Source organism: Giraffa tippelskirchi, chromosome 6 (assembly GCF_054371585.1).
Source record: "Giraffa tippelskirchi isolate mGirTip1 chromosome 6, T2T-mGirTip1v1.2.pri, whole genome shotgun sequence".
Taxonomy (NCBI): Eukaryota; Metazoa; Chordata; class Mammalia; order Artiodactyla; family Giraffidae; genus Giraffa; species Giraffa tippelskirchi.
The window spans coordinates 94,063,916-94,078,680 of NC_137280.1; the positions used below are offsets into that span (position 1 = coordinate 94,063,916).

At 48.3% G+C, this 14,765-nt stretch overlaps 1 protein-coding gene across 1 annotated transcript in view; it reads left to right on the forward strand.

The window, feature by feature from the left end:
- C3 (complement C3) overlaps nt 1-9,461 on the forward strand; it is a 38,894-nt gene extending 29,433 nt beyond the window's left edge. The window contains exons 29-41 of the mRNA XM_081499342.1: nt 1,994-2,157; nt 3,882-4,040; nt 4,188-4,247; nt 4,370-4,460; nt 4,600-4,651; nt 5,487-5,574; nt 5,699-5,785; nt 7,576-7,681; nt 7,917-8,006; nt 8,185-8,268; nt 8,764-8,847; nt 9,044-9,179; nt 9,260-9,461. Coding sequence (XP_081355468.1) covers nt 1,994-2,157; nt 3,882-4,040; nt 4,188-4,247; nt 4,370-4,460; nt 4,600-4,651; nt 5,487-5,574; nt 5,699-5,785; nt 7,576-7,681; nt 7,917-8,006; nt 8,185-8,268; nt 8,764-8,847; nt 9,044-9,179; nt 9,260-9,401 — 1,343 coding nt within the window. The 3' untranslated portion in view covers nt 9,402-9,461. The remainder of the gene's footprint in view (nt 1-1,993; nt 2,158-3,881; nt 4,041-4,187; nt 4,248-4,369; nt 4,461-4,599; nt 4,652-5,486; nt 5,575-5,698; nt 5,786-7,575; nt 7,682-7,916; nt 8,007-8,184; nt 8,269-8,763; nt 8,848-9,043; nt 9,180-9,259) is intronic.
- The last annotated feature ends 5,304 nt before the right edge of the window (nt 9,462-14,765 follow it).

Genomic DNA, 14,765 nt, shown 5'->3' on the forward strand with positions numbered 1-14,765 from the left:
TGATGTTTTTGAACTGTGGTGTTGGAGAAGACTCTTGATAGTCCCTTGGACTGCAAGGAGATCCAATCAATACATCCTAAAGGAGATCAATCCTGGGTGTTCATTGGAAAGACTGAGGTTGAAGCTGAAACTCCAATACTTTGGCCACCTCATGTGAAGAGTTGACTCATTGGAAAAGACCCTAATGCTGGGAAGGATTGGGGGCAGGAGGAGAAGGGGAAGACAGAGGATGAGATGGTTGGATGGCATCACTAACTCGATGGACATGGGTTTGGGTAACCTCCGAGAGTTAGTGATGGACAGGGAGGCCTGGCGTGCTGTGATTCATGGGGTCACAAAGAGTCGGACACGACTGAGCGACTGGACTGAACTGAACTGAGATGAGTGCAATTGTGAGGTAGTTTGAGCATTCTTTGGTATTGCCTTTCTTTGGCATTGGAATGAAAACTGACCTTTTCCAGTCCTGTGGCCGCTGCTGAGTTTTCCAGATTTGCTGGCATATTGAGTGCAGCACTTTCACAGCATCATCTTTCAGGATTTGAAATAGCTCAACTGGAATTCCATCACCTCCACTAGCTTTGTTCGTAGTGATGCTTTCTAAGGCCCACTTGACTTCACATTCCAGGATGTCTGGCACTAGTCAGATACCACTTAATGACTAACGGCAACAATACTCTAATATTATAATTATCTCAAGGGTAATTAGATTTCAGTAAATAATACCATAGGGAATTTAGCACAGTGCCTAGCACATAGTGGGTAGCTAATCATTGGTTCCAGTGATGGCACTGTATCATGTTTGTACTCACTGATATCTCAAGTATCATATAAATACCAAAGTGGTTTAACATGACAAAAGTATGTTGTTGGTGGACAGCTCTCCTCCATACAGTGACGCAGGGATCCAGGTCTCTATCTTCTCATGGTTCTGCCATTCTGGGGCCTCAGAATCTTGCCCATTCAAGCTGAAAGGGAAATAGGAAGATTGTGCAAAGGGTCTAGACTTAGAAGAGGCCCAATCACTGCTGTGCACATTCCATTGGCCAGAGCTTAGTCATGTGGCCATACCTACCTGCAAAGGCTTCTGGGAAATGTAGTCCAACTGTGTGCCCAGGGAGAGGAGGTTATCTTCCTCTTGGTTCTCAGTGACAGTCTCTGCCATCATAACTGTCTTAGGCACTTGGGACACCACCGTGAGTACAGCACAGCCCTTGCCATTATGGCCTCACACTCTGATTGAAGAAAGAAACGAGTTAATAGATTACTATAGAGTATCAGCGGAGAAGGTAATGGCACCCCACTCCAGTACTCTTGCCTGGAAAATCCCATGGACGGAGGAACCTGGTAGGCCACAGTCCATGGGGTCGCTAAGAGTCGGACACAACTGAGCAACTTCACTTTCACTTTTTCCTTTCATGCACTGGAGAAGGAAATGGCAACCCACTCTAGTATTCTTGCCTGGAGAATCCTAGGAACGGTGGAGCCTGGTGGGCTGCCATCTATGGGGTCACACAGAGTCGTACACGACTGAAGCGACTTAGCAGCAGCAGCAGCAGCAGCAGCATAGAGTATCAGAGTGCTGGGATGGGAGAAGCACAGGATCCTTTGAGAGACAGGAGTAAGAGGGACCTCCACTCAGTCTTGGGGTGCCCACTAATTGTGCAGGGTGGGTAAGAATTAACAAAGTAGATGGAGAAAATGTACTCTATTTAAAGGGAACAGAATATACAAAGGCTCAGAGGTAAGAATGTGTGTTTCAAGTTTAGGAAATCTCCCACAGTGGGGCTGCAGTGCAGAACTCACATGGAGGAGTGAAGGTGGATGAGGGAAGAGAATGAGGCAGGAGCCAGCAGATTGAGGACCTAGAATGTGGACCAGGACACCTGAACACTGAGAGGTCTAGGCTATGAGTCTTTTTTTCCTGAGCTTTCTCTGAGCTGTTTACAGGATGCACAGAGCAGTGAGCATTGGGGGTGGGGGATTCTCCCTGCAGAAAAGAATCGCTGGGAGGAACCCAACCAGAAGCTCTACAATGTGGAGGCCACGTCCTACGCCCTCTTGGCTCTGCTGGCACTCAAAGACTACGACACTATGCCTCCTGTCGTGCGCTGGCTCAACGAGCAGAGATACTATGGAGGTGGTTACGGCTCCACGCAGGCAAGTAGTCCACACATACCGCCCCCCCCCCACCCAGTAACTGCATCCCAACCTCCTCTGGCCTCCCATTAGCCTTCTGAAGAAAGCACTGAGACCAAGAGAGGCAGTGCTTCTCTTCCATCAGCTAGGATGATTGGAATGAAGTCAAGAATCTTTTTTTTTTTAATTGCAAACCCATCTATGGGTTCTAGACTACATTCTGGATGCTCCGAGCTGTGTTCCAAGCCTCCCTTTCCCTCTTGGTGTCTAGATCATATTCTCAGGGCCCAGGTTCAGGTGTGAACCTCTCTCGCCCACTATGGGTTCTAGACCATGTTCCCAGTGCCCCTTCTTATTCTGTCTCACTGATGGGTTCTAGATCATGTTCATTTCACCAGGCCCCCAGTGTTACTCTGTCTCACTGGTGGATTCTAAATTAGATTCTTAATGACCCTACACCATTATCCAAACCTCTCTGTCCTTCTAGAAGGTTCTAGATCATGTTCGCAGTTCCCTATTTTATTCGTCTCACTAGTGGTTTCTAGCTCATGTTCATTTCACCAGGCCCCCAGTGTTACCCTGTCTCATCAGTGGGTTCTAGACCAGGTTCTTAATGACTCTGCAGCATTATCCAAGGGGCTTCCCTGGTGGCTCGGCAATGAAAGTATCTGCCTGAAATGCAGGAGACCCGAGTTCGATCCTTGGGTTTGGAAGATCCCCCGGAAAAGGGAATGGCAACCCACTCCAGTATTCTTGCCTGGAGAATTCCATGGACAGAGGAGCCTGGTAGGCTACAGTCCACGCAGTCACAAAGAGCTGGACACAACTGAGCAACTAACACCTCACACACCATTATCCAAGACTCTGTCTCCCACTGGTGGGTTCTAGATCACATTCTAAGTTCCATTAGGCTTCCAGTGTTACCACATCTTATTGTGAGTTCTAGACCAGGTTCTTAGTTATTCTAGTCTCTGATGGGTTCTAGACCATGGGTTCAGTAACCTCAAACCCCAGGACTCAGGCTCCAGTCTAACCCCTTTTCTTTCTGGTGGGTTCTCAATCACACTCGCAGTGTCACTTTGGGGTTCTAGATCAGATGCTTAGTGTTCCGAGATTCCAGTTTCATTCTTTCATTTCATGAGTGGGTTCTCCTGCATTTCAGGCAGATACTTTCATTGCTGAGCCACCAGGGAAGCCCCTTGGATAATGCTGCAGAGTCATTAAGAACCTGGTCTAGAACCCACTGATGAGACAGGGTAACACTGGGGGCCTGGTGAAATGAACATGAGCTAGAAACCACTAGTGAGATGAATAAAATAGGGAACTGCGAACATGATCTAGAACCTTCCAGAAGGACAGAGAGGTTTGGATAATGGTGTAGGGTCATTAAGAATCTAATTTAGAACATTCTCAATCCTCTACCAATGCTTGTCTTAGACTCTCTCCTCTGGATGTGTCAAGAGCACCTTCTCGGTGTGGCTGGACTTTCTGTCTTATGTCTGTACACTCTGGTGGATTCTAGCCATGTTCTCAGTGTCTCTAAGCTCTGGTCTGATCTATCTCACTCAAAGAGTTCTAGGACATGTCCTCAGTATCCGACCACCCCCCAATCATATTCTCACCCTCTCTGGTGGGTTCTAGGTCACTGCCTCAGTGCCCAAGGTCTGAGTCTCTTCATCCCTCGGTGGTTCTAACCACTTTCTCAGTCACCCAAATTCACCCCCTTTCTCTGTCATGGGTAACAGGCCACTTTCATGGTGTTCCAAGCCTTGGCCCAATACCAGAAGGATGTTCCTGATCACAAGGAGCTGAACCTGGATGTGTCCATCCACCTACCCAGCCGCAACGCTTTGGTCAAGCATCGTATCCTCTGGGAATCTGCCAGCCTCCTGCGCTCAGAAGAGGTAAAGTCACCTGGCCACACCCTCATCATTTTCATCCCCCATGCCAGCCAGACTTTCTAGGAGGCAGGAGGGAGGGTCAATGACCATTACAAATGGGGGAAGGCTTGGTTCCAAATATTCTGTCTTCTCTGTCCCCACTCCTTGCAGACTAAGGAAAATGAGCGTTTCACAGTAAGAGCTGAAGGGAAAGGACAAGGCACCTTGTCGGTAAGAAATGGGAGCCCACACCTTCTTGACCCACCCCCTTCTCTAGGCCCCTCTGCTCCAGTATCCCCTTTCCTTCCCAAGTCAAATGGACTGACACCTCATCTCCCCTCCCACCTCACCAGGTAGTGACCATGTACCATGCCAAGCTCAAAGGCAAAGTCTCCTGCAAAAAGTTCGACCTCCAGGTTTCCATACAACCAGCCCCTGAACCAGGTAAAAGAAGTAGAGACCCTATCTGTTACCCTTCCCCCAACCCTGTCCTTATGTCTGCCTCCCTCCTGGATCAGAACACAGGGACTACACCCCTCCCCTGCCCCACCACCATCCATCCTTCTGTTTTCTGTGTTTCTAGTCAAGAAGCCTCAGGATGCCAAAGGTTCCATGGTCCTTGACATCTGTACCAAGTAAGAGATGGTTCACTGGGATTCATCTTGGCCATCCCTCTGGCTCTAGCAAGACTTCTTACAAATAATAACTGTGATGCTTAATGCTTTCTGAGAGTATATTGCGCACCTAGTCCTGTGCTGAATACAGGACAAGAAGTCCTCACTTTGCATGGCAGTGTGAGATTAGCAATGTGGTCTTGATGTCTGAATACGGTGCTGGGGGACTGGTGACGTTGAATTAGACCATGGTAACAGAATCATCGGAGAAGGCAACGGCACCCCACTCCAGTACTCTTGCCTGGAAAATTCCATGGATGGAGGAGCCTGGTAGGCTGCAGTCCATGGGGTCGCTAAGAGCCGGACACGACTAAGCAGCTTCACTTTCACTTTTCACTTTAATGCATTGGAGAAGGAAATGGCAACCCACTCCAGTGTTCTTGCCTGGAGAATCCCAGGGATGGGGGAGCCTGGTGGGCTGCCGTCTCTGGGGTCGCACAGAGTCGGACATGACTGAAGTGATTTAGCAGCAGCAGCAACAACAGAATCATACAAAGTGAGACCTGCCCATGTTCATTTCCTAGAACTGAGGCATAGAGAGGTTAAGTAACCCATCAGATATTACAGAGAGCTGGGATTTGAACCCAGGCCAGTTGGGTTCCAGAACCTGAAAAATGAATCACCTTGATCATTATGTAGCTTTTCCTGTATTCCCTTTAGGAGAATGTTTCCTACATTTGAACCTCCCTCTATACTCCTATGTGGGAACTAGAGGCCTCAGTCTCTGATATGACCCCCTTGTCCAGGCACTGACCCCACCTTGGGGGCCAACCCCCTCTTCCTCTGCCCCATCCAGGTACCTGGGAGACCAGGATGCCACTATGTCCATCCTGGACATATCCATGATGACAGGCTTCTCACCTGATATTGATGACCTCAAACAGGTATGAAGACCTTGGGCTCAGGGGGTGGGATCCATGGGCAGGAGCCCAGGGTCTGGAAGAAGCTGGAGTGGCAGGGGGAATGGGGATGCAGGAGGGATTTTTACAAACCACATCCTTCCTCCAGCTGAGCACTGGTGTTGACAGATACATCTCTAAGTATGAGATGAACAGAGACTCCAACAAGAACACACTCATCATCTACCTGGACAAGGTAAGGCTTCCATTGGGATCCTGAACCTCTACCTGGCTGACCTTTCCTTCTCCACTGGCCTTGTGCCCAGGTGGGGCCAGGGAGACGGGGTCTGGACTGCTGGGTTTGGGAGGACAGGGGCTTGTAAAACAAGGCCAACCCACCTTCTGTAAACATCTCACCTTCTGACCACTCATGTCGCAACCGCATTTTTCACTTGTCCCCTCCAGGTTCTTCTCACCAGAGTCTTAAACAACCACTGGGGGCAAAAAACCCACTTGTGGTTTAAAAAAAAGCAGTGCTTGATGGAGAGAAAGAACTTCCCTTGTTCCCCAGCCGTAGCATTTCACTCGTCTGTTATTTTCTCCCCATTCTTCCCTTGTTCTATTTATTCCCTTGTTTTATTTATTGATTTATTTGGCAGTGCTGGGTCTTCATTGTGATGCATGGGCTCTTAGTTGTGGCATGCCACAACTACTGAACCCACGTGCCATAACTGGAGAAGTCCATGTGCCGATTTACAGTCCGACCAACAGTGCACAAGGCTTCCCAACATTTGTTATTTGTGTTCTTTGTGATGATAGCTATTCTGGCAGGTGTAGAGGCTATCTCATTGCAGGTTTGGGGTTTTCTTTTTTTTTCTTTTTTTTTTGGCTGAACTGGGTCTTCTTTGCTGCACATGGGCTTTCTCTAGTTGCAGCAAGTGGGGGCTACTCTTTGTTGCAGTGCACAGGCTTCTCATTGTGGTGACTTCTCTTGTTGCCAGAGCATGGGCTCTAGGGCACAGGCTCAGTAGTTGTGGCGCATGGGCTTAGTTGCTCCGCGGCATGTGGAATCTTAGTTCCCCAACCAGGGATTGAACCCACATCCCCTGCATTGGAAGGTGCATTCTTAACCACTGGACCAGCAGGGAAGTCTCTGCCCTTGCTCTCTTTCTCTCTACTATGACTTTTCTCCAAATATATGTGTCATCACATATACACATGTATATGTATCAATATGGGGCTTCCCAAGTCGCTCATTGGTAAAGAATCCACCTGCCAATGCAGGAGACTCTGGTTTGACCCCTGGGTGGGGAAGATCCCCTAGAGAAGGAAATGGCAACCCACTCCAGTATTCTTACCTGGGAAATCCCATGGACAGAAAAGAGCCTGGCAGGCTACAGTCCATGGGGTTGCAAACAGTTGGACGCCACTTAATGACTAAACAACAACGTGTCAGTACATATATGTGTATATCTGTCTCCTTCCTCCCTCCTTCACTCCCTTTCTCCCTCTTTTCTTTCTTTCACTCTAATTTTTCCAATTTTATTGAGATGTAATTGACGTATAACACTGTGTAGTTTTAACGTGCACAATGCAATGACTTAATATATTTATATACTGAGAAATAATTACCACAATAAGATCAGTTACATCCACCCCCTACATAGTTATAATGTGTGTGTTGAGAACGTTTTAAAGATCTACTCTTTTGGCAACTTTCAAGTGTCTAATGCAGTCTTCTTAACCACAGAATGTTTTTAAGGACATAGATAGCAGTCCTTGGCCAGAGCTCACATGGCCACAAGGAACTGAAACATGCTGAGAAGTGCAATCTAGCTGTGAGCTTTGGCAGGGGGGTGGGGAGGTAATGAATTTGATGAACTGCTTATTAATCTTTTGTCAAAGATTCCTGCCCACTGCCACCCCCTCCCCATCTTCCCCACCTAGATCCCTCAGTTTCTCCACCACTTTCCAACCCCCAGGACCCCATGCTGGACTTCCTCCCATGTTGGCCCTCCCCTTGACCAACCTCCTCCTTCTTCCCAGGTCTCACACACAGTGGAGGACTGTCTGTCCTTCAAAGTTCACCAGTACTTTAATGTTGGACTTATACAGCCTGGGGCAGTCAAGGTGTACTCCTATTACAACCTGGGTGAGCAGTTGTCCTAGGACCTGGGATCTGGGAGTTAGAGTCTGGGGGTCTTGGGGATCTGAGGGTTAGGAGTCTGGTGGTCCCCGGGTCTGGGAGTTGGGAGTCTGGGTGTCCCAGAGCTGGGGACCTGGCATCTGGAGGTCTGACCGACTGGAATTGGATAACTGAGCCTCCAGGTGTGGTGTCTGGGGCGGAGGCCCTACCCTCTGACCACTCCCTATCACCTCTGCCGCAGATGAAACTTGTATCCGCTTCTATCACCCGGATAAGGAGGACGGAATGCTGAGCAAACTCTGCCACAAAGATACCTGCCGCTGTGCAGAGGGTGAGTGCTCAGGCGCCAGGAGGGTGGCCACACCCACTGGACCCCGGCTCCCTTGGGGTGGGGGGTTGACCCAAGAGGGCTGGACCAGGGGACCAGGCATACCCATGGGTGGTGGGTGCCCTGAACAAGAAGTGGGTCTTAGACCGTGTGCCCCGCCCACCCCCAACCCACCCCTCAGAGAACTGCTTCATGCACCACACGGAGGAGGCAGTCACTCTGGAGGACCGGCTGGACAGGGCCTGCGAGCCGGGCGTGGACTATGGTGAGTGGGGCGCCAGGCGAGGGGCCAGGAAAAGGCGCACACATGCGTGCTTGTGTGTGAGCACCAGTGTGACAGTGGGTGTGGTCCTGGCTGCGTGTGGTGACTGTGGTTGTGGGTGACTGGTGTATGTCTGTGTGTGTTGTGAGGGGCCCTGACTGCACGGGGAGACATGGTCGTGAATGGGATGGGTTTGTGGGCATGTGTGTGACAGGTGGTTGGGAGTGGATGTGGTTGTGTGTACCGCCATGTTGTGGGGAACCCATGGGTCACGGTGGGTATGAGTTGCTATCGTTGTGCCTCCGAGGGTGGTTGTGGAGGGCTGTGATTGTGTGCATGGCTGTGAGTGTAGCCGGCGTGTTATACTGCGGTGAGGGGGGTGGCTAGCAGGGACGTGAGCATGCCTGGCTGTGATCATCGCTTGGGAGGAGCCAGGTGAGGGCGCCCCACAGACAGCCCTGCCCAGGACGCCCCGCTGTCCTCCCCACCCCTCAACAGTGTACAAGACCAGACTTATCCAGAAGAAGCTGGAAGATGACTTTGACGAGTACATCATGGTGATAGAGCATATCATCAAATCGGGTTAGTCCTGTGTCTACTGTCTTTCCACCTCCCCCTTCCCCCAGCCCCTCCCCTTCTCCTCTCCCAACTCAGCTTCCCTTGCCCTCCCCACCCCTCCCTCTCCCTCCCCCAGCTCAGCTTCCCTTCCCCTCCCTCCCCATACCTAGTCCCTCCCCGAACCCTACCCCAGTTCAGCTTCCCTTTCCCTCCCCTCCAGGCTCGGACGAGGTGCAGGTTAAACAGGAGCGCAAATTCATCAGCCACATCAAGTGCAGGGAAGCCCTTAAACTGAAGGAGGGGGCACACTACCTCGTGTGGGGCGTGTCCTCTGACCTGTGGGGCGAGAAACCCAAGTGAGTTCCCGCCCCGTGCCTTCCGGAGGCCGCCTCCTCCCACCCCCCCGCCCCCTCCTGACCCTTCTGTCTTCCCGCAGCATCAGCTACATCATCGGGAAGGACACCTGGGTGGAGCTGTGGCCAGATGCTGAAGAATGTCAAGATGAGGAAAACCAGAAACAGTGCGAGGACCTGGCCAATTTCATGGAGAACATGGTCGTCTTTGGCTGCCCCAACTGATCCCACACACACACCCTCACACACACACTGTCCACCTAATAAAGCTCCAGTTCTATTTCACATGTGTCCCAAAGTCTGGAGGTCTTTGAAAGGGGGGCAGAGGCAGCTTCGACCCCCCACTGCCTCACTTGCTGCTCAGCTCCATCCTACTTGACCTGATTCCCACTTCATTCCCTCCTGCAGTTCACCTTCACGTTCACGGGCTTCCTTGTCTCCAGTGCCCATGCCTGCCTCACCTGGTCCTAACCGGAAGTGCGTTTGCCTCTTCCCTGCATTGCAGGTGGATTCTTTACCAGCTGAGCCACCAGGGAAGTCCCAGAATACTGGAGTGGGTAACCTATCCCTTCTCCAGGAGAAGCTTCTGACCCAGGAATCCAAGGAGGGTCTCCTGCACTACAGGTGGATTCTTTACTAGCTGAGCTTCCCTGACCAGGGATTGAACCCTGCATTGGGACCATGGAGTCTTAGCCACTGGACCACAAGGGAAGTCCCTCTTCGTGTTTTCTTACCAGCATCTTTGCCTACATCCTCACCTGGGTATTTACCTGGCTTCTTGCTTGCACCTCCCCCTGCATCTCTAATTGTGTCTTCAGCATCAGAACACTCCAGTCCTTCTCTGCCTTCTCACCCTCATGCTCATCTGTATCCTTAGCTCCCATCCTCACCTGTTGGGACCTTCATCGCATTTGCCCTCCTCCTCAGTTCACTTTCACTCCATTTCTTGTCTCACCTGCACCCCATGTGCCACCCTCTAGACTTACTCTCCCGGTCACCATTTTGTAGATGGACCTGAGCAGACTGGTGGGGTTGTGTGAGGCGGCTGGGCCGGGAGGGGGCGGTCACAGGCAGGTCAGGGTGATGTTTCCGCCTTGAACCCTGAGAGACCAAGCCAGAGATATGATTCATAAGTGAGCGATTGCGGAAGGAGTGCAGGGGCTCTTGTGATCACAGCTTCATCAGAAACACATGGTGAGGTAGCAGCCACAGAGGGTGAGGCCACCAGCTGCCCAAGGGCCCAAGTGCCTATCCACCTGTGGCCCCTTGAGGATGGTTGAGGGTGAGATCCAGGCTCCAGCTCTTGGTGAGGCCATCACAGGAAAACACCCCTGAACCTGGAAGTCACCGCTGCACAGCCCCCTTCCCCTAAGACCCCAGGTTCTGGAATTCCCCACCCCCTCAACTCCAGGAATGTGAGGGGAAATTGACTCATAGCCCATCCCTACTCCCTCCAGTCCCGGATTGCCAGAGACCCCTGTCAAGGGGACACTCAAAAATCCTCCTTACTCACTAGGTGTCCCAGCTGATGTTTACCAGCCACTCCCCACCCCACTGCTCTCCTTCGTGGACAGTTTCTCATTTCTTTTCACATTCATTTCTCCTTCCTTCTGGCTTGGAATTCAAGTTCCTCATTTCTTTAATGCATTGGGTGTTTTTGTTTTGTTTTTTGATTTTTTTTTTTTCAGCATCTATGGTTCGAGGCTGTGAACATATGGTTTGAGGATCTCACATTTCTGAAGATAGCATGGAGTTGATTTCAGACAGTGAGAGTGTCCAAAAAAGAAAGAACAGGGTGATGTGGAAAGCCTGCCTGTGATGGAACCACCTTCAAAGTCATTTAGATTGAGGGATGGTTCAGTTTAGAGGTCAGTTTTTGCTAGGCTATGGTGACCAGTTGTTGGGTTAAACACCAGTCTAAATGTTGCTATGAAGGTTTTTTTTTCCTTGAAATTTTTTTTACTTTTTTTGAAAACTGGGCAGATCACTAAATATCCACATTTACAATAAACAAATACAGTAACAGTAACTCACACTAAAACAAACCATATTGGAGAAGGAAATAGCAAACCACTCCAGTATTTGTGTCAAAAAATCCCATGGACAGAGGAGCCTGGCAGGCTAGAGTGCAAAGGGTCACGTAGGTCGGTCAAGACTGAGCAACTAAATACGTACGTGGCTGATTCATTTTGCTGTATGGCAGAAATCAACACAACATCATAAAGCAATTATCCTCTAGTTAAAAATAATTTGAAAAAACATATTTCTGATAGTCGTTATTTTTCTCTTTGGGACTGTTTTCAAGGTTTCTTTTGTTAATATTTATATATTTATTTGGCTATGCCAGGACTTCAGTTGCAGCATGTGGAATCTAGGTTCCTAACCAGGGATGGGCCCCAGGCCTCCTGCACTGGGAGTGCAGAGTCTTAGCCACTAGACTACCAGGGAAGTCCCTGTTTTCAAGGTTTTTGTCTCAAAAACATGAATGTCCCAATCCAAAGGCTCAAAATAGGCCATCTTTTAAACAAAGAGGCAATGATTGACAAAGGGCTATGAATACAACATGTAACCAGTTGATACAGACCTAATAGGATTTGTCAAAATCAGTCATATCTAATAACACACCTGAAGTGTTCTTGTATAAAATACCATGTGAAGAAAAGAAGACTTTATCAATGTCTAAAAAAAGTGGGTTTGTTTATAGACAATCTGACAAGTTATCATAAGAAGTATTTCCTGAGACGTCCCTGGTGGTCCAGTGGTTAAGACTCCAAGCTCTCAATGTAGGAGGCACAGGTTTGATCCCTGGTCAAGGAACTAAGATTCCACATGCCGCGCAGCAAGTCCAAAAAAAAAAAGTTTTCCTGAGACATAAGTTAATGCAACATTATTCTTGAACCCTTTCAGTTTGACGTCCCACTCAATAAAATAGCTGAGGATCTGAAACTGAGAAAGTATATTTGAGTACAAACAGCTTGTGAAACTTAATACATTTTAAACTTTTTTTAAATTTATTTTTTAATTGGAGGAAAATTACTTTACAGTGTTGTGTTGGTTTCTGCCATGTGGTCTTTAGCGCTCAGTTCAGTTCAGTTCATTTCAGTCGCTCAGTTGTGTCTGACTCTTTGCAACACCATGAATTGCAGCACGCCAGGACTGTCTGTCCATCACCAACTCCCGGAGTCTACCCAAACTCATGTCCATCGAGTCAGTGATGCCATCCAGCCATCTCATCCTCTGTCCTCCCCTTCTCCTCCTGCCCCCAATCCTACCAAGCATTAGGGTCTTTTCCAATGAGTCAACTCTTTGCATGAGGTGGTCAAAGTATTGGAGTTTCAGCTTCAACCTCAGTCTTTCCAATGAACACCCAGGATTGATCTCCTTTAGGATGTATTGATTGGATCTCCTTGCAGTCCAAGATACTCTCAAGAGTCTTCTCCAACACCACAGTTCAAAAGCATCAATTCTTCGGCGCTCAGCTTTCTTCACCATCCAACTCTCACATCCATATATGACCACTGGAAAAACCATAGCCTTGACTAGACGGACTTTTGTTGGCAAAGTAATGTCTCTGCTTTTCAATATGCTGTCTAGGTTGGCCATAACCTTCCTTCCAAGGAGTAAGCGTCTTTTAATTTCATGGCTGCAATCACCATCAGCAGTGATTTTGGAGCCCAAAAAATAAAGTCAGACACTGTTTGCACTGTTTCCCCATCTATTTCCCATGAAGTGATGGGACCAGATGCCATGATCTTAGTTTTCTGAATGTTGAGCTTTAAGCCAACTTTTTCACTCTCCTCTTTCACTTTCATCAAGAGGCTCTTTAGTTCTCCTTCACTTTCTGCCATAAGGGTGGTGTCATCTGCATATCTGAGGTTATTGATATTTCTCCCAGCAATCTTGATTCCAGCTTGTGTTTCTTCCAGCCCAGCGTTTCTCATGATGTACTCTGCATAGAAGTTAAATAAGCAGGGTGACAATATACAGCCTTGACGTACTCCTTTTCCTATTTGGAACCAGTCTGTTGTTCCATGTCCAGTTCGAACTGTTGCTTCCTGACCTGCATACAGGTTTCTCAAGAGACAGATCAGATGGTCTGGTATTCCCATCTCTTTCAGAATTTTCCACAGTTCATTGTGATCCACACAGTCAAAGGCTTTGGCATAGTTAATAAAGAAGAAATAGATGTTTTTCTGGAAGTCTCTTGCTTTTTTGATGATCCAGCGGATATTGGAAATTTGATCTCTGGTTCCTCTTCCTTTTCTAAAACCAGCTTGAACATCTGGAAGTTCACGGTTCACGTATTGCTGAAGCCTGGCTTGGAGAATTTTGAGCATTACTTTACTAGCATGTGAGATGAGTGCAATTGTGCGGTAGTTTGAGCATTCTTTGGCATTGCCCTTCTTTGGAATTGGAACAAAAACTGACCTCTTCCAGTCCTGTGGCCACTGCTGAGTTTTCCAGATTTTCTGGCATATCGAGTGCAGCACTTTGACAGCATCATCTTTCAGGATTTGAAATAACTCAACTGGAATTCCATCACCTCCACTAGCTTTGTTCGTAGTGATGCTTTCTAAGGCCCACTTGACTTCACATTCCAGGATGTCTGGCTCCACATTCCAGGATGTCTGGCTCTAGGTGAGTGATCATACCATCGTGATTATCTGGGTCATGAAGATCTTTTTTGTACAGTTCTTCTGTTTATTCTTGCCACCTCTTCTTAATATCTTCTGCTTCTGTTAGGTCCATACCATTTCTGTCCTTTATTGAGCCCATCTTTGCATAAAATGTTCCCTTGGTATCTCTAATTTTCTTGAAGAGATCTCTAGTCTTTCCCAATCTGTTGTTTTCCTCTATTTCTTTGCACTGATCGCTGAGGAAGGCTTTCTTATCTCTCTTTGCTATTCTTTGGAACTCTGCATTCAGATAGAAATATCTTTCCTTTTCTCCTTTGCTTTTCGCTTCTCTTCTCTTCCCAGCTATCTGTAAGCCCTCCTCAGACAGCCATTTTGCTTTTTTGCATTTCTTTTCCATAGGGATTGTCTTGATCCCTGTCTCCTGTACAATGTCACGAACCTCTGTCCATAGTTCATCAGGCACTCTGTCTATCAGATCTAGTCCCTTAAATCTATTTGTCACTTCTACTGTATACTCATAAGGGATTTGATCTAGGTCATAGCACTCAGTCGTGTCCTACTCTTGTGACCCCATGACTGTAGCCCTGAAGAGTCCTCTGTCCATGTGGATTCTCCTAGCAGTAATATTGGAGTGGGTTGTCATGCCCTCCTCCAGGAGATCTTCCCAACACAGGGATTGAACCCAGGTCTCCTGCATTGCAGGCAGATTCTTTGCCATCTGAAGCACCAGAGAAGCTCTGTTTCTGTCATACAACAATGCAAAATTGGCCACAATTATGCATATATCCCCTCCTTCTTGAGCCTCCCTCCTCTTGCCCCACCCCACCCCTCTAGATCATCACAGAGGACCAAGTTGGGCTCCCAGTGTTATACAGCAACTTCTCATCAGCTATCTGTTTTACACATGATAGCATGCATATATATATATATATATATATATATATATATATAT